The sequence below is a fragment of the Bos mutus genome, chromosome 27 (assembly GCF_027580195.1).
Source record: "Bos mutus isolate GX-2022 chromosome 27, NWIPB_WYAK_1.1, whole genome shotgun sequence".
NCBI classification, from domain to species: Eukaryota; Metazoa; Chordata; class Mammalia; order Artiodactyla; family Bovidae; genus Bos; species Bos mutus.
Window position 1 is genome coordinate 20021672 of NC_091643.1, and position 24607 is coordinate 20046278.

Sequence of the window (24607 nt, forward strand, 5' to 3'; positions counted from 1 at the left end):
TTCTTAAATGAGAATGAAGGCATTCATTCTGGAAACTTTAGTAGAATACAATGAACAAATAAACTCTCTATATAAATATATATATTTAACACTATTAACCAGAATGCCTACTGAAGTAGTCCCAAATTTACCAGGTAAATGCAAAAACACTAACCTTCTTGAATGCAGCTGAATCAGTGGGCAAGTCATCAACATAATGGTGCTCAGTGTCAGCAGGGATTATTTCAGAAGGGAAAAATTACTATCATTTTTGGCTCTTCTCCTTTTGAAGGATCCAAGTATGGAAGTTTGCCAATTTTTTACTTTTACAAAAATGCAACATTGAGACTTGTTTAAAAGATCCCAATTCAGTTTTTATATGGAAAATGGATGTTAAAAATGCCAAAGGGAGGTACTCTGGCAGGAACAGGCAAGAGATGGAATAATGAAACAAAGGCAAACGAATCAAATTCTCAATGCTTCGCTGAATTTTCAATGAATTTTTGCAAGGAGTAAGAAAGGTGTGGGAAATGACTTTTCTTAACCTAGCTCATTTATAGACGACATATGGATAGATAAAGTGACAAGCTAAATCCAGAGCCCTAGTCAAGTTCTCCAGCAGCTGTATTTCTTTGATTCTTATTAAGAAGCTCTAGTTTTCCAGTAGTTTCCTAAAAGTAATCAGGGTTTACATATGTGATTAATGAAAATGATATTCTCTATAGTACTGTTTATACAATAGTGAAAAATCAGAAATCTTCTAAATGGCCTAATATGGATGAAAGATCTAAAAAGTGGTTATTTCTATATAATTCTTGACAGCCTTTAAAAGTGAGGTTAGATTAAAAAATATTCACTGATAATGAAATATGGTCATAACACAGTGAAAAAATAAGAAAATGGCATATGTGGAATGATCTCATTAAAGGACTATGTATACAGGTACACTGACTTTAACAGCACTATCTGACAGAACTTTGTACAATGATGGAGATTTCAATATTCACACACTCGGATACAGTAACCAGTGGACAGATATGGTTATTAGGCACTTGAAATGTGGCTAGTGCAACTGAAGAATTAAATTTAAAAACTTTTACATTTTAACCAGGTTTCATTTATTGGTTACAATATCAGGCAGCATAAATCTAGATGGACAGAAAATGAGGTGTGCTGGTTAATATCACTGTACTTGCTAGTAAACCCAGAAAGCTGTTCATCTTCAATATACTATATTTGAAATAACAAAAGACAAGAGTGTATCAGAAGTGGTACCATTCTTCCCTCCTCTGCTCCCAATCCCATGCCACTTTCAAGTTCCAGGACTTTTTAATCAAAGGACCATGGAAGTGATCAGGTAATTTAGTAAAGGGGTATATGATGTGAAGAGAAACATGAGTACATAGAACAGATATTTTAAACTAGATTTGAACAAGGAAAGTAAATATATCTTTCTAGATGGAAGACACAGAAAATAGAAATCATTCCTGGAAATCATGAAAGGAAGATTACTTTAGGAGTGAGTTATAATAATAAAGACTTAGTTTAAGCTTTAGTAAATAGATTACCTTAAGTTTTTTTTAAAGTACAGTAAAGATTGCCACTTTAAATTTGTTAAGTATTGGATGATCTAAAAAAAACTAAGAATAAAGAATGTTTGGCGCATTTAAAGAATGAAATTAATTTTTTAGGCTTACAATACACTCTTAAATAAATCTCACTAAGCAGAGAGAACTTTTCATTCTCAGTCAAGAAAACATTTTTTATTATAACAACTTTATATCAGCTCTAGAGACTGTGGCAAAGAAACAGCTTTCTCCTTTCTTTACTAGTAAAATGGTAAGAAATTTGAATCATCCATTTCATGCATAGGATATAAACATTACTGAAGAACTTTGGTTAAGTACTTTGAGTTGCCTTCAAGGGAAAACAGTGAATTATATATCATCTAACCACAGAAGTTTTTGGTAGATTTACCAGCATCACCTTTTTCTTTCTTTTCCCTCCCTATCTCAACTCTTCAAACAAGTACCAACAAAAAATGTTTGACAGTCCATTCATTATAAACAATCCATAACCAGAAGTCAATGCATGCTCAGGACCAATATTCAACAACCCATCCTTAATGAAGAATAACAACAATTTGACCAACAGTCGATTAAATAAACATAGTTTATATCTGACTATAAAATGTTTTATATTTGTATATAAATATCTGTATTACCCAGCAATCACAATCTAAAGCATTTATCTCAGAGAAAAGAAAACTCATCTCCACATAAAAATTTGTACACAAATGTTCACAGGAGCTTTATTTGTAATAGCCAAGAAGCTGAATCAACCAAAACATTCTTCAGCTGTGAATGCTAAACTACAGTACACCAAAACCATGGCATAATAATCAGCAATTTTAAAAAAGATCTGGAAGGCAAATAAGAAAAAAAAGCCAATCTCAAAAAAATTACATATTGTATGATTCCACTTATAGCACTCTCAAAATGACAAAATTATACAGATGAACATGTTACTGGTTGCTAAGGGTTAAGGATCTGGGATGGGGAGTAGATCATTATAAAAGTAGGCTATAAGTAGGCTTCTCTGGTGGCTCAGATAGTAAAGAATCTGCCTGCAATGTGAGTTCAATCCCTGGGTAGGGAAGATCCCCTGGAAAAGGGAACAGCAACCCACTCCAGTATTCTTGCCTGGAGAATCCCATGGACAGAGGAGCCTAGCAGGCTACAGTCCATGGGGTCGCAAAGAACTGGACATGACTAAGCAACTAATACTTTCACTTTCTTTCATAAATAAAATGAATGAGGGGGAGCTTCCAATAATATGTTCTGTATCTTGACTGCAGTTACATTAATCTGAACATGTGATTAAATGGCACAGAACTCTACACATTGTACCAACACTAGTTTCCTATTTTTGATACTGTATTATGACACCGTAAGATGTAGCCAAAGGGTGAAACTAGGAGGATACATGGACCTTCTTGTACTATTTTTGGAGCTTTCTATGAATCTATAATTATTTCAAAACAAAAAGTTAAAAATACATAATAAATGCCTCTTATTATGTAAAGAGTTCTAAAGAGTCAAATATAATAAAGCAATATGATTTTTTAAGATCTGTGGTTTACCGATAAGTACAACAATCTTGCAAAGACAACATAAAAGGAAATTTTCTTAAAAGCAGCGACAGAATGAAAAATTCAAGAGGTACAGGTAGGAAAATAGAACACTTCAGCCTAAAAGAGATAATACACTGGAAGGTGAAAATTGTGTAAAATTCTTTAACAACAGAAAAATCCAATGGATGTGACAAAGTGAAGCAAGAAAGAATGAGAGTAGGGAGGTTGAAGGTCTAGAAGATTTGGTAAGAGTACACTTCAAATTCAATAACAGTTATCACATAGTAACATCACAAATAACTTAAGAGATTTAGTAATCAGAAAATATGTGGTAAACTCAAGCTTTTCAGATTAGTTTTATGAACGATTTAGTCTAGGACATGGCTGTTTTAGTGAGAGACTTAGGAGGAAATGGGAGAATCAAGTGTAAGATGTCAAAGATCAAAAAGGATAGGGTATAAGGGTCATGTTGAAATGACCTTGAATTTCATTTGGTAAAATTGGCTGGTGAAGTGATAAAGGATAATGGCAGAGAATAGAATAAAGAAGTTTTGTCAGACAATGCAATAATTTGAGGAAAACAAAAAAATATATTTGAAGCTGGAATAGATGGCTATGAAGTGGGAGAAAATCTTTATAACAGCACCACCTCTGTATCTTTAAATGTGACATATTTATTTGAGTTTTATCAGAAAAAATAGCCAATTATACTGAAATGGGTGCCATTCAAGAAGATAATTTGTAAATCAACCTGCTAAAGGCGAAACAAATATCCATCATCTTGAGTTTCAAGAAAGAGACGATACATTCAGGAGACACTATGCTTGTTCTCTAGAAGCCTGTTTTAGATTTCAAAACCAAAGATTTTACACAATAAAGCAAAGTCTAAAATAGATGCCTATTTAGATATACATATAAAGGAGAAAGAAATGCTGATTGAATACAATTTCATATAATCGCAATACTTAAAATTGTTGAAAAGTTCAATTTTGTTTGAAATTGCTTTTTCTCTAGACTCGTTGAAAATATTAAGCCTTGAACTGTTGTATTCGAATCATTCAACGGTTTTCCAGGGCTAATAAAATAGCTGGTGTTCAATTTTAGCAACATAAAGAAAAAGGTTTTGCCTTGGTACTAGATGACTTTGCTTGAATCAACCTGAACATCCAAATATGTCATCCAATTCAGTAAGAACTTGTACTTTATAATGGTTCTCATTGATGCTAGGATGGAAAACTTTCAGACTTTTAAAGACTGTAAATTAACTAAATTTGATAACAGTAATCCATCAAAATTTAGTTCCACCCCAGCTGGCATTTGCCTTACATTTGGAGAGTTAATATTGTGAATCTTGTTCCTAACCAACTTTAGATTACCATGTCTTTACTTCCCCTTTGATGGAAAATAATTGCTTATAAGAAGTAACAAAGTGTTCTTTGTTCTGAGGAAACATTATTTCCACTACAATAAAAAACAAGCAAGGGTAAACCTTTATTTTAAATGTTATTCTATCTGTGGGGCTGACCTTACAATTTAGATATCACCAAATAATACTTACCAATACATACATCGATCTTTCCTTTTATAGCAGCTTCATGCAGAGGGGTATAGTTCCAGTTATCCCTGGCATTTGGATCAGCTCCTTGGCACAGTAACAGACTTACAACCTCAGCATGGCCAAAAGAACACGCATTATGAAGTGGAATGAGACCGCCATCATCACGAGCATGGACATTAGCACCCATCTGTAGTAAGTGTTCTACCACATCCTTTCTTCCAAAACCTAAAAATAGGGAAAATATTTTATATTGTAAATCAGTTTTGTAAAAAGAACCATTAGAATTCCTTTAACAATAATATCAACAAATATGAGTAACTGAAGTACTATGTTCTACAGCAAAAAGGTAAAGAAAAAAAAAGATGCCATTCAAATAGATTCCCTCATCTCACAGAACTGAGAACTAAGGAAGCTCTTCCTTTAGTTTGGGCAATTCCTTCCAAAAACATTTCTTCAACACCTATTCCATGCTAGAAATGCAGGATGAATGAGGCAGGATTCCTGTCCAAGGCATTCACTTTCCTCTCAAAATCCGATGCATAAAATCCATTTCTATATTTTTAAATACCAATGAAAATCAAATCTAAGACAAAGCACAGCACTTAACATTACACTACGGAAATTGGAGAATATACGGATACCAGAAATACATGGTGATAGTTTGGTTACAAACTATCAAATACCAAACTATCAAACTATCAAATATATTAAAAAAAAAAACAAATATCTTGGTTACAAGGTATTTGAAAAGGAAGAACTAAAAATAATGCCATAATATCTACTCTTGGGACTGGTACCCAAACTAAATGAAATGTGTAGTTACAATTCAAATTTGGATTTACTGAGTTTGAGGGAATTTTAGGACAAATAAATGAGAATACAGGCTTTTGGAAATACAGAACCAGAACACTGGTGAAAAGCATCACAATTTTCAGACAGAAAAATGGTGGTACTGGAGGGTGTTGTTAGAAGAGCCAGAAAAATATCTAAAGCACTGTACAGACTAGGCAAACACTGGGAATGGTAAGAAATACCAAGAAAACACATTATGGATGTTAAAGGGCCACAACATTATGCTAAGTCCAGCATGATGAGGATTTAGTGAGATAATTAAAAATGGAAAAAATAGCCATTTTGATAATTTGAAGGTCATCATAGTACTATGATGAAATTTTAAGCTACAATGCAATGGGTTAAAAAAAAAGATTACTGAAAATATTAGCATTTTTATCTTTACCAGCTTAATACTTTTATTAGTGATCTTTCCTTTCCTACTTTAAATTTTATTAGGACTTGCCAGCTAGGTATCACTGCCTCCATGCTATTACTTACCATGTAATGTTGTTAGAAAATGACAGAACATGACATTTTAACAGTGGAAAGCAGTAATGGTCATATCTTCTTTCATTTTACGCATATATTAACTAAATAAATGAGAATTATGTGGAAAATAGAAACCAAAAAAAGATTTATTTCAATATATGTCCTTTACACTATCTTTAGAAATTCACTCACTCCAGGAAAGTAGGCCAAGAAAGTCTCCTGCTTTATAGATTTGAGTAAAGCCTGCATGCAAATTCACATTTCCCTAATTAGTGCACTAACAATGTTTGAAAACTAATTTCCTTTCTTCACTAATAATTGAAGTAAAAACAAAAATGCTTGGTACCAGCAAGAAAGTGGTGAAATGGAGTTGTGTTCACACACTGATAATGTGAATATGAACTGGTGCCACATTTTTTTTAAGGTTTTTTGATGTGGGTCATTTTTTAAAAAGTCTTTATTGAATTTGTTATAACATTGCTTCTGTTTTATGTTTTGTTTTCTTGGTCTGGAGGCATGTGGGATCTTAGTTCCCTGACCAGGGATTGAACCCGCACCTCCTGCAGTGGAAGCAAAGTATTAACCACTGGACTACCAGGGAAGTCTCATGGTACCACATTTCAGAAGAAAATGTAGCATTATCATGAATAGGCTTAAACAAATATACTCTCTGACTCAAAATACCACTTTTCAATTTTTATCATTTAAAAAATGATTTATTCATGGACAAAGATTTTGCATCAAGAATGTTTACCAAAATGTTATTTACAGAAAATCATGGAGATTAGATGCCCAATAATACTGTTGCTGCTGCTGCTAAGTCACTTCAGTCGTGTCCGACTCTGTGTGACTCCAAAGACGGCAGCCCACCAGGCTCCCCGCCCCTGGGATTCTCCAGGCAAGAACACTGGAGTGGGTTGCCATTTCCTTCTCCAATGCAGGAAAGTGAAAACGAAAAGTGAAGTCGCTCAGTCATGTCTGACTCTTAGCGACCCCATGGGCTGCAGCCTACCAGACTCCTCCATCCATGGGATTTTCCAGGCAAGAGTAATGGAGTGGGGTGCTATTGCCTTCTCTGAATAATACTGTTACATAAATGATAAAATGACAGTTTTTGAATAAAATCATCTGTATTGAAAGGATGCTAGAACACTGAATGGACTTAATGTCACTGAGCCATATATTTTAAAATGGCAAAAATGGCATTTTACTTTTAAACTGCTTAAAATAAATAAAAAATTTAAATTTATATTTTACCATAGTAAAAAAAAAAAACAAAAAAGGTATAGACCAACCACCCACGCACCCTCACAGATACACACACAATATTATAAAAAATTCCAACATAGAATTGTGTTGCTTATACATCAATCAGTTCTCCTTCCATTCTTTCTCTACCTTCCCTCCCTTCCTCCCTCCCTTCCTTTCTTTCTTGGCTGTGCCACGCTGCATGTGGGATCTTAGTTCCCTGACAAGGGATGAAGCCTGCATTCCCTGCAGTAGAAGCGTGAGTCTTAACCGCTGGGCCTCCTGGGAAGTCCCTCAATTAGCCTTTTGCATTGCAAATATATAAAATAAAATATAGGAGAAAAAATATGATATTTGAAATATAGATGGATAGAAAATGAGACTAAATCACTAGGTACTAGAAATACGGAATTTTTTCTTCTTTTTTATCTCTTTTCTTATTACATAAAACGTAATTTTGCATAAAATATATGTATGTGTACACATGCAAGTTTAAAAAGGTGGAGGTGAACAGCCAAAATCAGTAAAGATACATTTTATGTGTCAATTATGAAATCATCTAATTTGATTTTGTATTAAATTCATTAAATCAGTGTTACCCACAAAAAATTAATCCCCTATTTAAAGTACTGTAATTTAGAAAACCATACATAAAAAGCTTATCAAAACATGTACTCTACCTGTACTATTAAGTACAATTCATAACTGGTCATTCGCCACTCTATCCATGTTTAATGCATATGCATTAATTACTTTTTATACATAAAGAGAATTCATTACCTATAATGGTCATACAAGGCCTTTGTTTCATAACCAAGGTTTGTAGCAATTATCTCTGTAACTGATTTTTTTTGGGGGGGTCTAAAGAACCAAAATAAAAATAATAATTAGGGCTGATTCAAAGAACTACACAGAATTTGACCACACAGTAACTTACCTATAAATTAACTCATAGGAAATAGCTTCTAAGTGAAAGTATTACAGACCCACACAAGATGTTCAGTGTCCCATTCCACCAATCTAGCACATGTCAAAAAAAGTTAAGTTACAATTTTTAAAAGGAATAATGTTTCTATTTATACATATCTTTATGGCTTAGTGTTGCTGCTGCTGCTAAGTCACTTCAGTCCTGTCTGACTCTGTGCGACCCCATGGACTGCAGACTACCAGGCTCCTCTGTCCCTGGATTCTCCAGGCAAGAACACTGGAGTAGGTTGCCATTTCCTTCTCCAATGCATGAGAGTGAAAAGTGAAAGTGAAGTCGCTCAGTCATGTCCGACTCTTAGCGACCGAGTGGACCCCAGCCTACCAGGCTCCTCCATCCATGGGAGTTTCCAGGCAAGAGTACTGGAGTGGGGTGCCATTGCCTTCTCCAGGCTTAGAGTTACAAAGCACAAAAGAAAAACCAATGAACCATCTCTCTCTGAGCCAACAGAGGCTGTTAAAAATCAAGACAGTGTAACACTCTGATCTTTACCAACGAAACAGTATGTGCTATTAGACGAGACTCCCAAACTGAGTTGTACAAAAGGTATAATTTAACTTTTACAGAAAATTTCTTACAGAAAAATTCTTTTTGCTTAAGTATATGCCTTATTCCTGAAAATAAAAATAGCAGCAATAATGGTTAAGTAGCTAACATTTAGTAAGCTTTTTTTTTCTGACAAGAAGAATGCCAAATGCTTGACAAGTATTAGCTCCTGTGATAACATCCTGTGACAAGCATTTTCCTCATTTCATTGTTGAAGAATTCTTTCCCTCAGTTCTGATATTCATGAACTATACTTCCAAACACACATCTCAAATCTGCCTACTCCCTAGGGTCACCAGCTTGGTTTCAAGCTCCACAATCTCTTGTCTAGACTTCAGCACAAAACCTTTTGTTGGTCTCTCTATTGTCACATCTGCTGCCTAACAATTCATCCTTAACAGAGCAGAGTGTGTCTCTATTCAAGGCATGCACCAGATCAGGTCACTTCCCTGCTTAAAATCCTGCAATGGATTCCAATAACACACATAATAAAAGCTCCTAAGGCTATGGTTTTTCCTGTGGTCATGTATGGATGTGAGAGTTGGACTGTGAAGAAGGCTGAGCGACGAAGAATTGATGCTTTTCAAGTGTGGTGTTGGAGAAGACTCTTGAGGAGAAGTCCCTTGGACTGCAAGGAGATCCAACCAGTCCATTCTGAAGGAGATCAGCCCTGGGATTTCTTTGGAAGGAATGATGCTAAAGCTGAAACTCCAGTACTTTGGCCACCTCATGCGAAGAGTTGACTCATTGGAAAAGACTCAGATGCTGGGAGGGATTGGGGGCAGGAGGAGAAGGGGAAGACAGAGGATGAGATGGCTGGATGGCATCACTGACTCGATGGACGCGGTCTCAGTGAACTCCGGGAGTTGGTGATGGACAGGGAGGCCTGGTGTGCTGCGATTCATGGGGTCGCAAAGAGTCGGACACGACTGAGTGACTGATATGATCTGATGCCTTAACAAGTGAGTTGGCCACTCTCACCTCTCCTATCTTATTGAGCTTTACTAACCCTGTCTTTCACTTTCTGTTTCCTGGATATGACAAACTTATTTCAGCCTATAGGACTTTGTACTTGCTGTGTTCTCTGCCTGAAGACCCAGATCTTCACATGCCTAGCTCCTTCTGTCATCCAATTCTTAGCCCAAAGATAAAAACTTGGAGAGACTCTAATTACTCAAGGTCAATCTACCCACCCACGCACACACATTCTTTCAACATTGTTTTCAACATGAATTCTTTGTACATTTTGGACATTAACCTTTTACCAGAAACATCATTCACAAATACTTTCTTCCACTCAGTAGGTTGCTTTCTCATTTTTGTTGATGGTTTCCTTCACTATGCAGAGGCCTTTTAGTTCAATGTAGTCTACTTATTTTTGCTTTTGTTGCTTTGCTTTTGGTGTCAGAGTCAAAAAATCATCACCAAGAGCTATGTCAAGGAGATTTCACCTATGTTTTCTTCTAAGAGATATATGGTATTAGGTCTTACACTAAGGTCTTTAATCCATTTTGAGTTAATTTTTGTGTATGGTGTAAGATAGTGGTCCAGTTTCACTCTTTTGCATGTAGATGTCCATTCTCCCAACACCATTTATTAAAGAGACTGTCCTTTCCTCATTGTATATTCTTGGTTCCTTTGTCATAAATTAATTGACCATATATGAATGGGTTTATTTCTGGGCTCTCTATTCTGTCCATTGAGCTGTATGTCTTTTTTTATGCCAATATCATACTGTTTTTATTAAGTTAGCTTTGTAATATAGTTTGAAATCAGAGAACGTGGTATCTTCAGCTTTGTTTTTCTTTTTCAAGATTGCTTTGGCTATTTGGAGTCTTTTGTGTGATATCAGGCAAATTTGAGAACTGTTTTGTTCTATTTCTATGAAATATACCATTGGAATTTTTATAGGGGTTGCATGGAATCTTTATTGCTATATTGTAGTACAGACATTCTAACAATTTTAATTCTTTTAATCCGTGAGCACAGAATATCTTTCCATTTATTTGTCTTCTTCAATTTCTTTCATTAGCATCTTTCAATATACAGGTCTTCATTTCCTTGATTAAATTTACCCTAGGTATTTTATTCTTTTTTTACACTTGTAAATGGGATTGTTCTCTTAATTTCTCTATTAGTTCATTACTAGTGTAAAGAAAGCCTACAGATTTTTATATATTGATTTTATATCCTGCAACTTTATTGAATTTTCTTATTTGAATCTTTTTGATAGAGCCTTCAAGTTTTTCTATATATAGTATCATCTGCAAATATGATAGTTTTATTTCTTTTTTCATCTGGATGACTTTTCTTTTTCTTGTCTAATTGCTCTGGCTAGCATTTCTAATGCTATGTTGAATAAAAGTGGCAAGAGTGGATACACTTATATTGTTCCTGACCTTAAAGAAAACGCTTTTGTCTTTTCACCATCGAGCATGATGTTAGCTATGGACTTGTCACATATGGCCTCTATTATGTTGACATATGTTCCTCTTCTAGAATTAATTCTGTAAGTTGCAAATTTAGAATAGTGAGTCTTCTAATCCATGTGTATGATATACCTTTCCTTCAATTCAGATCTCATATGTACTTCTATTTTGTGTTTTTCTCCATTAATACCTTATTTTTCAAGGATTATTGGGTATTTTAAGGTTTTTTTGGCGGTGAAAGGGGCAGTGGTGCATTAGGGTAGGTCAGTAAAACCAGATCGCACAGAACCTCTGAGTCATAAATAACCAATCTGAATTTGAGTAGGGCAAGCAAGCAGCAATAAAAAGTTCACCCTGATGAACTGTTCAACTAAACTAAGTTTTATGAACCTCTTTTATAAATTTTAGCATTTTCTTTCCCCTAAAGAGTGTGAGAGACAATTTTATTTTTTTACATACTCAGAAAGCTTAAAAAATATATTATGTGGAAAGTATTGTAGTGGCACTATGAGGAAAACCTAAATTGATAACACATTATCTACACGCAATATACATAACAATTTTCTTATTCTAATGTCAGAGTTTCAATTAAAGTCTCTCAAAAATGTTTCAATATCAAATGTAAGGTCATTGGTATCTATTCACTAGGCCTGAGTTTATAGACAGAAAATTGTTTCACTTGTGTTCAGAATTTTAAACTGCTTAAAATTAAAGCCTCAAAGGAACAACCTTAGGCAATATTAAATCTTGTAACTAATAACTATGCATTCTAAAATTTAATAGAAAGAGAAAAACCTAAGGTATCTGGAGTATTTAAACGTGATTTTTTTTATTTATAGTAGAAAATCATAGCCTAAAGACATTTTCGACCTAACTGGATTGTCAGCAAAGCAACAAGGCTATACATCATTTGAACTGCTAAATTCATTGATCTATACTTATAAAACCAACGAGAAAATTTATATCACATCTCTCACATTTTATAATTTTTTATACAAAATTTGTACCCAAAAGACTCTCAAAGTAACAATAAAATATGTTTGGAACTGTCTAGAAAAACAACTCATTAACTTTTATATATATATGTATTATATCTATTTTAGTAACTCAGAAGAAATAACAGAAAGTTATGAAACATAAAATGTTACTTGGTGACAGATGTGTTCACTGTTTTCTCTAAAATCTTTAGGAAGAACTTGAACCTAAAATATCAGAATAACCTGCTTACTTTCTTAAGCATACCAATCCATTTCCACCACCCCCCCAAAAAAAAACCAAAACAAGGCTCTTACAATGACAATAAAATTACTTTCAATGAAACAAAATTCAGCCATGACACATTTATGCAATAGCTGAAAGGTTTCTAAAGTAACTTTTCTTTCCCAGCCAACAAACTTATTCACCAATTTAATACCAGTAGTTCCAGGTATGGAGAAGGCAATGGCACCCCACTCCAGTACTCTTGCCTGGAAAATCCCATGGACAGAGGAGCCTCGTGGGCTGCAGTCCGTGGGTTCGCTAAGAGTCGGACACGACTGAGGGACTTCACTTTTACTTTCTACTTTCATGCATTGGAGGAGGAAATGGCAACCCACTCCAGTATTCTTGCCTGGAGAATCCCAGGGATGGGGGAGCCTGGTGGGCTGCCATCTATGGGGTCGCACAGAGTCGGACATGACTAAAGCGACTTAGCAGCAGCAGCAGCAGCAGCAGTTCCAGGTATCTGTGAGCATCTCTAAAGGTCTATTAAGCACAGTAATTTATAACTGTACTGAATTAAAAATCAATAAATGATGTTGGGAAAATTAGATGGCTACAGGCAAAAGAACCAAAGTGAACTACTTTATCACGCTATGTACAAAAATAAATTAAAACGGATTAGAGACTTAAATTTAAGACCTGAAACCACAAAGCTTCTAGAAGAAAACATTGGCAGTACACTCTCTGACCTCAGTCTTAGCAATATTTTGGGGGTTATGACTCCTCAGGTGAGAGAAACAAAAGCAAGAGTAAACAAATGAGACTACATCAAACTACAAAGTTTTGCACAATGAAGGGAACTATCAACAAAATGAAAGGCCACCTCCTGAATGAAATATCTGCAAATGATGTGTCTGATAAAGGGGTTAATACCAAAAATATACAATGAACTTATACAACTCAACACCAAAAAAAAAAAAAAAAAAAAACACCACCCAATTTTAAAAATGGTAGAGGATCTGAACATTTTTCCAAATAACACATACAGATGACCAAGAAACACGTGAAATATGTTCAACTCCTTGTTTATCAGGAAAATACAAATAAAAACCACCTCACACCTCTTGGGATAACTATTATCAAAAAGACAACAAATAATAAGTGCTGGTGAGGATGTGGAAAAAAGGGAACTGCTGTGTAGTGTTGGTGGGAATGAAAACCATGTAGTCACTATGGAAAACTGTACGGAGGTTCCTCAAAAGAAAAAAAACTACTAGACAATCCAGCAAGTCCACTTCTGGGTATTTTTCTGAACAAAAGTAAAACACTAATTCAAAAAATATCTTTTTTGCACCACTATGTTCACTGCATTATTCATAGGTCAACTGTATTTAAAAAGTAAACAAACTCAGAGAAAGAGATCAGATTTGTGGTTATCAGAGATCGGGTGGGGCTGCAGGAAGGGGAACTGAATAAAGATTGTCAATACAGACAAGTCCAGCTATAAGTAAGTATGAAGGATGTAATGTGCAACAGAACAAATACAGTTACAACTGCTCTAGGTTACACATGAAAGATGTTAAGAGAGTAAATCCTAAGCATTCTCATCACAAGGAAAAAACATTTGTTTCTTTTTCATTTTCTACTTATATGAGATGACAGATATTCACTATACTTACGCTGATAATCATTTCATGACATACATAAATCAATCATTATGCCATACATCTTAAAAACTATACAGTGTGATAAAGCAAACTTTATCTCAATAAAACTAGAAGGAAAAAAGCCTGACTCACACCTGTATCTTGGCTGATGTGCAGGAGGCAGCCTCAAAATTAGGAGGACACCCAGCAGAGCAGATCCATTTCAACATGATGGGTAGTTCTATTTTTTTTAAGTTTTCAGTTTCACCACATTTTATGGAGAAAATTATGGGTTTCCTCGCTGGCTCAGTGGTAAAGAAACGTGCAATGCAGGAGCTGCAGGAGACACAGGTTCGATCCTAGGTCAGGAAGATCTCCTGGAGGAGGGCACTGGCAACCCACTCCAGTGTTCTTGCCTGGAGAACCCCATGGACAGAGGAGCCTGGAGGGCTACAGCCCACAGAGTCGCAAAGAGTTAGACACGACTGAAGCGACTTGGCACACATGCACACGTAGAGGAAATTACATGCCACAATATTATGTTCTAAACTGGGAGGTAGGGAAAGTCTTGCGATAATTCTTTAAAATGTCAAAGGTTTTCTATGGACTGGGTTAAATTTACGCAGTCCAATATATACAGATCTCTGGATACCTATTAGATTTCTGCTTACTTTATAAGAAATGTTCTATGACAAAAAAAATACATTTTTTACTTAACATTCAAAGTCATTATTACTTCCTTTTCTAATTTCAATTCTAACTATATCAGCTTTTAAATAAAGAACTATTTTACATTTCATTAGATCAGAAGTCATGGTTAAGCAAAAGGAAGTATATTCCCTGTTACTTCTAAAATAACAGTTTAGAAAGCCAACTACAAAATGACTTCTATAAAGCAATAAAGTTGCATATATTTTTCATTTGTCAAAGGTGGATTCTGCCCAATTTAATTTCTCCATCTTACAGAATCTGATTTAGAAAGGAAAACATTTATAGTTAGATAGAAGAAAAGAACTATGGCATTAGGAAGCACTAAAAAATGAAGTATTTCATTAGGAAGCAGTAGAAAAATGTATGTTTTCCCCCAAAACACTGGGAAAAAACACCAAAAGTGAAAGGACAAGACACGAATTCCAGATGCCATTTAAACAACAACAAAAATACAAAACAAACAAACAAAAACAAGGTAAAAAAATCACAGCTCCTTGGGAAGGAAGAGAAAAAAAAGGCTGAGTGCCACTGTGGGAAGAAACATCAGCTTAACTGCAGATGATCGGTCACCCTGGCTAGGACAGAGAACAGAGGCAAGTGACCTGAGTCCTCCCTTCACCTCTGCCACCCTGTCCCCTGTGCTGCAGCAGAACATGAGTTCAGTATCTCCAGTGCACCTCTAGCCAAAAGAGAAGCGACAATACGAGGCAGAACAGTGGAACCTGGCTGAGGTGGGAAGCAAAGCACATGCCTACAAGACAGAAGAGAGTCAGGGGAACCCTGAGCACCTAGATGGCTTCACATCCAGGGCCTCTCTACCCTGACGCATGCCCTTATTTGGCTAAAACCACATGGAGAACCAAAAGCTAGAACCCCAAACTCATCCTCTCAAATGCAATACTGGCCCAAGTAGCTGTCATTTCCAAGGGATTATAAGCTCACAGCAGAAAATAATAGGATGACTGAGGAGTGCAAGCACCATGACAAAATAAATGAGAGCAGAATTAATAGACCAAAAAAAGATATTTAAAATTGGCAAATTAAGTGTTGCCAGCGAAAAACTGGAGAATACTGAAAACATGAGAACAAAAATCTATCAAGTGAAACCAACTGGAAATATTATCATGAAAAATATAATAGGAGAAATGAAGGATATAATAAATTGACTGGATAACAGTGGAAATAAATGAAACAATTCCTGAGGAAAAACCGGTTGACGAACTCTCCCAAAAAACATCGGATAAGGAGAAACTGAAGTAAAGGAGAGAAGAGAGAGGCGAGACAGAGGACTGGAAGAGAGGGCAGATAAATGTAGAAATAATGACAGGACATCTCCTAATTAAAGGAAAATGCAAAATTCCACATTAATAAGAGTTCTGCTGCTGCTGCTGCTAAGTTGCATCAGTCGTGTCCGACTCTGTGCGACCCCACAGACGGCAGCCCACCTGGCTCCCCCGTCCCTGGGATTCTCCAGGCAAGAACACTGGAGTTGGTTGCCATTTCCTTCTCCAATGCATGAAAGTGAAAAGTGAAAGTGAAGTCACTCAGTCGTGTCCAACTCTTATCGACCCCATGGACTGCAGCCTACCAGGCTCCTCCGTCCATGGGATTTTCCAGGCAAGAGTACTGGAGTGGGGTGCCATTGCCTTCTCCTCAATTCTTATTATGAACCCACATTGATGATACAGGTTTTAGGTTCCCCCCAAGATAAGGGCTACAACCTACCTTTCTGAGTGTTCCTGTCAGAAGAATAAACATAGACCAAGGTAACTTTAAGTACCCTGACATAGGGGAAAAACGAGAATTTAAGAGGCTCTTGTGTCTTCAATTGTATCTCTCTCATATTTTACAACCAACTACTCAAAACATTTCTTTGTCCAAAAAGCAAAAACAGGCTATTAAATACATTTATGAATAAGTTACTCTAGTGTTTTCACCTGCGTTTCATTGCAGACTCATGGTGATGTTTACTCCTTTCTAAGACCTAACACTAAAATAAAATGCATGTGCTTAGCATTATTACATTCCTCTATCACTTTTCTTCTCCTGGGCTCTAAGTTGCAGATCCAACTTTTTTTTTTTTTTTTTTTTAAACATATCTATGCTCACAACTTGGCTCTTGAAGATATATCCTTCAGATATATTTCTTTGGTCTTTAAACTGCCAAAGAATCATGTCTGGTTTGGAAGAAAGGCATACCTAGCCTGTGACCTAGTCAGTTCCTTGCGAAAGAAAGGGATGCCTGCGGGGAGGAAAAAAAGGCAGGTGACTAGACTAAGCCTCTCTTCATGAAAATTTCTATGTAAATAGACTATGAGGAAGACATCTTACCTATAAAATGCCCTTAGCACAATGTCTCTGGTTAAGGCTCCTAGAAAGCAGCAATGTAGGCTATATAAACTAAGATATTAATATAAAATTATGCTGCTTAATTTAAATGCTATGCCTGTAAGAGATGATCCTGCAAACCTTCCTGTGAGACTTACTCTATTCTAGGTCAGAGTTCCATGTCCAACATGAGGAGAAAGGACAAGGGGAGTTACCCTCAAGGTTCAGGCTTTTATTTTTATCCTTGATTATTTAGCAATTAATTTCTCTAAAAATGAGCAGTAAAAAAAAAAAAAAAAAAATGAGGTCAAATTCCATGCAGAGTTTTCATAAGAATGTAAGCAGGGTAACACCTCTATTAGCAATATAGACTAGAAGAAAATGACCCCCCAAAAAACCAAAATTAGGATCTACTATTTCAATATTAGCTAAAAGACAATATGAAAAAGATGTAAGATATGAAAGACTAGTATATATGTGAGTTAGAATAACATGACGGAACTCAGAAATAACTCAAAATAAAAAAGTATTTCAGAAGTAAAGACTAAACAAGAAGGAAAACAAAAGTGAAAAAAAAAATACACACAATGCCTTATGACAGGGATCAGCAAACTAAAATTCATGTGCCAAATCTGGCCATCCCTTTTACAAATACAGTTTTATTGGAACATAACTATACCATCCATTTATGCATTGTTTATGGATACTTTCATGGCACAAAAGCAGAGGTGACCAGTTGACACAGTTGAAACAGAGATCCACAGGGCATGAAGCCTAAAATCTTTACTGTCTGGCCATATATATATAAAGTTTCCTAACTCCTGCTTATGAGAAATGAAAGGTAAAAGGGGAAATCTTTTAAAAGAAATAAGGATATATTTTCTTTTTTGGGGTGGCTCACACGGTAAAGAGTCTGTCTGCAATGTGGGAGACTAGGTCTGATCCCTGGGTTGGAAAGATCCCCTGGAGAAGGAAATGACAACCCACTTCAGTATTCTTGCCTGGAGTATTCCATGGACAGAGGAACCATGGGGTCACAAAGAGTCAGATAGGACTGAGCGACTAATACTTTCACATGCCTAAGTTTATACATCTAACAATGCCAGTAAAATTATGAAAACATAAATTTACAAGGTAAATTACAAGGAAAAAGTAAAATTACATTATTCTTTTTTGCAAAGGATGGAAAACATAGCTATACATTGTTCTGTTGTAGTAATGCACAGAAATAATTTTAACTGAACATATACAATGTTTGTAAGTTTTAGGTATATAGCACACTGATTCAGTTACATATATATATAACTAAGTTTTATATATAAATATATATATACACACACACACAAAAGGGGCCTCCCTGGTGGCTCAGATGGTAAGGGATCTGCCTGCCCAGATTCCTGACCTACACCTGGAATCTCGAACCACAGAAAATAAAATATGCTTGTTATTTGAAGCTACTAAGTTTTGGGGTGAAAAGCGGAAGTGTTAGTCACTCAGTCGAGTCTTACTCTTTGTGACCCCATGACTGTAGCCTGCCAGGCTCCTCTGTTCATGGGGATTCTTCAGGCAAGAATACTGGAGTGGATTGCCATTCCCTTCTCCAGGGGATCTTCCTGACCCAGGGATCAAACCTGGGTCCCCCACATTGCAGGCAGATCCTTTACCATCTGAGCCACCAGGGGAAATCAGGGAAGTGTTGGGGTAGCTTCATACACATTAGGAAATACAGTTACTAACATGCCAGCAAATTTGGAAAACTCAGCAGTGGCCACAGGACTGGAAAAGGTCCGTTTTCATTCCAATCCCAAAGAAAGGCAATGCCAAAGAATGCTCAAACTACCACACAATTGCACTCATCTCCCATACTAGTAAAGTAATGCTCAAAATTCTCCAAGCCAGGCTTCAGCAATATGTGAACTGTGAACTTCCAGATGTTCAAGCTGGTTTTAGAAAAGGCAGAGGAACCAGAGATCAAATTGCCAACATCTGCTGGATCAGGGAAAAAGCAAGAGCGTTCCAGAAAAACATCTATTTCTGCTTTATTGACTATGCCAAAGCCTTTGACTGTGTGGATCACAAGAAACTGTGGAAAATTCTGAAAGAGATGGGAATACCAGACCACCTGACCTGCCTCTTGAGAAACCTTTATGCAGTTCAGGAAGCAACAGTTGGAACTGGACATGGACAATAGGCTGGTTCCAAATAGGAAATGGAGTACGTCAAGGCTGTATATTGTCACCCTGCTTATTTAACTTCTATGCAGAGTACATCATGAGAAACGCTGGACTGGAAGAAGCACAAACTGGAATCAAGATTGCCAGGAGAAATATCAATAACCTCAGATAAGCAGATGACACCACCCTTATGGCAGAAAGTGAAGAGGAACTAAAAAGCCTCTTGATTAAAGTGAAAGAGGAGAGTGAAAAGTTGGCTTAAAGCTCAACATTCAGAAAATGAAGATCATGGCATCTGGTCCCATCACTTCATGGGAAATAGATGGGGAAACAGTGGAAACAGTGTCAGACTTTATTTTTCTGGGCTCCAAAATCACTGCAGATGGTGATTGCAGCCATGAAATTAAAAGACGCTTACTCCTTGGAAGGAAAGTTATGACCAACCTAGATAGCATGTTCAAAAGTAGAGACATTACTTTGCCAACAAAGGTCCATCTAGTCAAGGCTATGGTTTTTCCAGTGGTCATGCATGGATGTGAGAGTTGGACTGTGAAGAAGGCTGAGTGCCGAAGAATTGATGCTTTTGAACTGTGGTGTTGGAGAAGACTCTTGAGAGTCCCTTGGACTGCAAGGAGATCCAACCAGTCCATTCTGAAGGATATCAGCCCTGGGATTTCTTTGGAAGGAATGATGCTAAAGCTGAAACTCCAGTACTTTGGCCACCTCATGTGAAGAGTTGACTCACTGGAAAAGACTGATGCTGGGAGGGATTGGGGGCAGGAGGAGAAGGGGACGACAGAGGATGAGATGGCTGGATGGCATCACTGACTCAATGGACATGAGTCTGAGTGAACTCCGGGAGTTGGTGATGGACAGGGAGGCCTGGAGTGCTGCAATTCATGGGTCGCAAAGAGTTGGACACGACTGAGCGACTGAACTGAACTGAACTGAACTGAATACAGTAAGGCTATATACTAATAGCCTTATAATACTATATACTAATATAGTCCTACTGATTTGCCCAGTTTAAAAAAAGGTAAGTGGACTTTATGAAAAAATATAAATGGCAGATAAACACATGGAAAGGTCAGGGAAATGCAAAATAAAAGCAGAATGAGATACCACACATTCTCATCAGACTGGTTAAAATGAAAGCAACAGAAAACATTAAATGTTGGCAAAGACATGCAACAATGGAAACTCTTGTATGTTGTTAATGGGAATGTAAAATGGCACATCCACCTTGAGAAAAGGTCTGGCAGTTTCTTATAAAACTTAAAATTTACCTACCCTAAAGCCCAGCAATTTCAATACGAGCTACTGAGAAAGATCTACGTTCTCAAAAAGAATTTTACAAGAATGAGTGTAACAGCTTTATTCGTAATAGTCAAAAATTGAAAACAGCCTAAGGGTCTAAAAGTAGCGATAAACCAAACTGAAGGTATAAAGCAAACGTAGCATGCTCATATAATGAAGTACCTACTACTGATACAAGTTACATCAAAAGCATTATGTTTAGCAAAAGAAGTCTTACCAAAAAAGGAAATATTGCATAATTCCATTTATATGAACTTCTAAAACAGACAACCCAATCTATAGTGGAAAAAAGTTGGAACAATGTGTCTGCTGGGAGGGGAGGGGTAGGGATAGAGGGAAATAACATGAAGGAACTTTCTAAATTAGCTGTAACGATTTGGATTATACAGGCATTTGCATTTGTCAGAATTCTGTGAGTATAAGATGTAAGATTTGTACAGATTTTATATGAAAAGACAAATCTTTAAACAAACACTAAACTCTGGATAATGATATGTATACTGGTGTATTTACGGGCAGCTGCACAAATGTCTACAAATTACACATCATAAAAAAAAATACTGATGTATAAAGGAAAATATAAGCAGACAGGTATATAACAGAAATCAGACAGTATTTTTAACCGATGTATGTATTCCTCTATGGTTGCAGTCTGCTTGTTACCAACTTACTACTATTGAGAGACACTTCTACGTAACACCTTCATTTAACTAATTTGCTCTTTCAATCATTTGCTTCCAAAGAGCAGTACCATTAATCCAAAAGAAAGAGACACTTTGTACACCTGTCTAACTAAAAGTTCTATGTGAACTTTTTTAAAGTGGTACCTTAACCAAAGTATAAGATGTTGAGAAAAGACTAAGTAAAAGATAATTCAGTTTGTAGCCAACAATTTTAAGTCTGAGAAGATATTTATGAAACTAGCACCTTTTCTTCTTATATCAAATCGGACCTTTGCTAAACCTTGAGGCAAAAACATTTGCTATAATCAAGGACTATATAACTATATAAACATTTGTATAATCAAGGACTTTGCCAGATAACGTATAGAAAGATTCCCATTCCAGAACTAAAGTGTTCTGACTCATTTTTTTACCTACTGATGGGCAACAACAGTCTAGAGCCCGGTGTTTTGTTTCGTTCTTTTTTAAACAGAATTGAAACAGTGAAGGAGATGGAGGTAGGGGGACAAGTATGGACATGATGGAAAAAATTAAGAGAAAGAGAAATGAGTAGGGCAATCTCTATACGGTTAATATGCGTTGAGGGAGATATCTGTCAAATCAAAAGAAAGCACAAAACTCCCATACATATTTTGCTGGTTTTGATATTGAAGTACCCTGTATTACAAGTCCTAGTCAAGTCATACGTTAACTAATGCTCACCATTCAAGTAACCAGGAAGCCTACTTCAAAATTTCTTCAGTTTAAAGTAAATACCATGAAATTTCAGAAATCAGTGCTTCATTAAACACTTTTTTCGTTGTTTTTTCACAAAGACCTTATCCGAACTTTTCTTTAAAAAGAAAACTCATCAGAATATACTGGTCCTTTAACAACAATATGTCATTACTAGGAATTGAATTCAGGAGATACATCACTCTAAATTGATCCTATTTCAACAGCTTTGATAGTCCTTTGAACAACCAAGGTCAAGCATCTTATCTGTAAAAGTCTTATATAAACTCTGCTGCCGCTGCTGCTGCTACTAAGTCGCTTCAGTCGTGTCTGACTCTGTGAGACCCCATAGATGGCCTCCTACCAGGCTCCTCTGTCTCTGGGATTCTCCAGGCAAGAACACTGAAGTGGGTTGCCATTTCCTTCTTCTGGATCATTTTAATACAGTCATTTTAAGAAGGTATCAGAAGCAGTACTGTAAGAATCTATACCAATAGTGGAAACTAAAGATTATGTTTCTAGTTGGGGACATTATTAATACTGTCTCTAAGACACATTTAACAATTATCAGAGTCCAAAGTGGGATAGAAAGGATTCTTAACTCCGCTGCTGGAAAGACTTATGGTTTAAAAAAAAGACATAAGGATTTAAATATGAATACGACTTCACACCACTTCAAAGAGCCTTAAAAATGATTTCATTTCATTCCATAGAACTATACTTATTTTTAAATGGAAATAAAGGCATTAATTAACATTCTTCCTTCCCATCTTTGCTTGGCTAGCTTGGACTCATCCTTTAAATCCTCGCTTTAAAACATCTCTTTATCTAGAAAGACTTCTTTAAATGATCTAAAATCAGGACAAACGTCCTTACTGCCTGCTCCAAAAGAGAACAGTTTACTTTTCCTATCACTCTAGGACACTTTGTGGGGTTTTTGTTATTGTTGCTTTTAGTTTTCCCCAGTAGACTGTAAGCTCCATAAGGGTAAGGACAACTGACCACTTCAAAACTGTGTCAATATTTAACACCAACCTATGATAAGCTATCAGCTCACTTGGTAAAGAATCTGCCTACAATGCAGGAGATCCCGTTTTGATTTTTGTGTCAGGAAGATCAGCTGGAGAAGGGATAGGCTACCCACTCCAGCATTCTTGGGCTTCCCTTGTGGCTCAGTTGGTAAAGAATCTGCCTGCAATGTGGGAGACCTGGGTTCAATCCCTGGGTTGGGAAGATTCCCTGGAGAAGGGAAAGGCTACCCACTCCAGTATTCTGGCCTGGAGAATTCCATGGGGTTCTGTAAAGTCCATAAGGTCCCAAAGAGCTGGACACGACTGAGTGACTTTCACATCTTAAGTAATTAAAGATTTGTGGAACACTGGAACTACAATTTTTAAATCTTTTCATCCAAGGCATGGTACCAATTTCCTATCTTTAAAACAGCTCTTCCATGACATTCAGTGACTAGCATTCCAATCATGTAATAGTCAACTGAGAATCACTTTTAATTACCCAGCCTAGGCATGAACAAGACTAGATTAAACAAAGCTTTAATGCTATGAACATAAACATGAAATACAGTAAATTGACTATAGTATTACGCTTTTACACCATAGACAGTTTCACTGTTTTTGTTCCCTTTTCCACACGGAACTAAAACAGATTATTTTTTTCCCTAAATAAGCCAGTTCAAGATTAGGGTCTCATAACTACAACATAATTACAGGACTGTTTCACTGTTTGTCTTCTAGCTTAGCTGGGTACACATAAAACTCTAAAAACAGAATAAAAAGTAACTATTGTGGCAAACAGAAGATGTGACTTGGGAGATAAGCACTATTTTATGTGTGACTAATCCTAAATATTACCAAAATTAATGTAACTATCATCTGCAAGTGATTACTTACAATGCAGTATGATGAAAAACGGCAAGATTCGTGAAACAACGTGTTCTAATAGGAAAATTTGGGATAAAGTCTACAAAGGCAGTTATGCTTCATTTATTATAGATCTTTCATCCTGCCTAAAAAAAAGAAATGATTTCATCTAAAATAAGCAACACTTGTGAGCATCTGTCCACTTAAATGGGAGCCTGATTTTGATTCAATTCTACATTCCTAATAGTTGATGTTCAGTTGCTAAGCCATGTCTGACTCTTTGTGACCCTACAGACTGCAGCATGCCAGGCTTCCCTGTCCTTCACCATTTCCCCGAGTTTGCTCAAACTCAGGTCTATTGTGTTGATGATGCCATCCAACCCTCTCACCCTCTGTCGCCCCATTCTCCTCCTGCCCTCAATCTTTCCTAATAGTAGTGTCCACATTCCCAGCGATCTAATAATGATTTCCTGTTAAGTATTTCTCACACTGCTGACCATGACTCATTAATGGGATAACAAATAGCATTTGCAAGAAAGGAAATGGATTAGGATATAAAATATCAGAGTACAACACATGTAGCAAGGCAAAGAACTGTTTCCTGAAACTTTTGATTCACTTTGCATGTTACAAAATAAAATTTATTGCTAAGTATGGACTGCAAAAAAAAAAAAAAAAATGTGAACATTACTCTTGGAGTGTATATGCCCCCAATTAATTCTTCTCCCCAAACACTGCCAAAGTGAAAACTCCATA

The 24607-nt window shown here is 36.3% G+C and overlaps 1 protein-coding gene across 2 annotated transcripts in view; it reads right to left on the reverse strand.

Moving 5' to 3' along the window:
• Positions 1-24607, reverse strand: part of TNKS (tankyrase) — a 157025-nt gene that overhangs the window by 130339 nt on the left and 2079 nt on the right. For both annotated transcript variants that reach the window (XM_070364361.1, XM_005907917.3), the window contains exon 2: positions 4671-4895. In XM_070364361.1, the coding sequence (XP_070220462.1) occupies positions 4671-4895 (225 nt within the window). The remainder of the gene's footprint in view (positions 1-4670; positions 4896-24607) is intronic.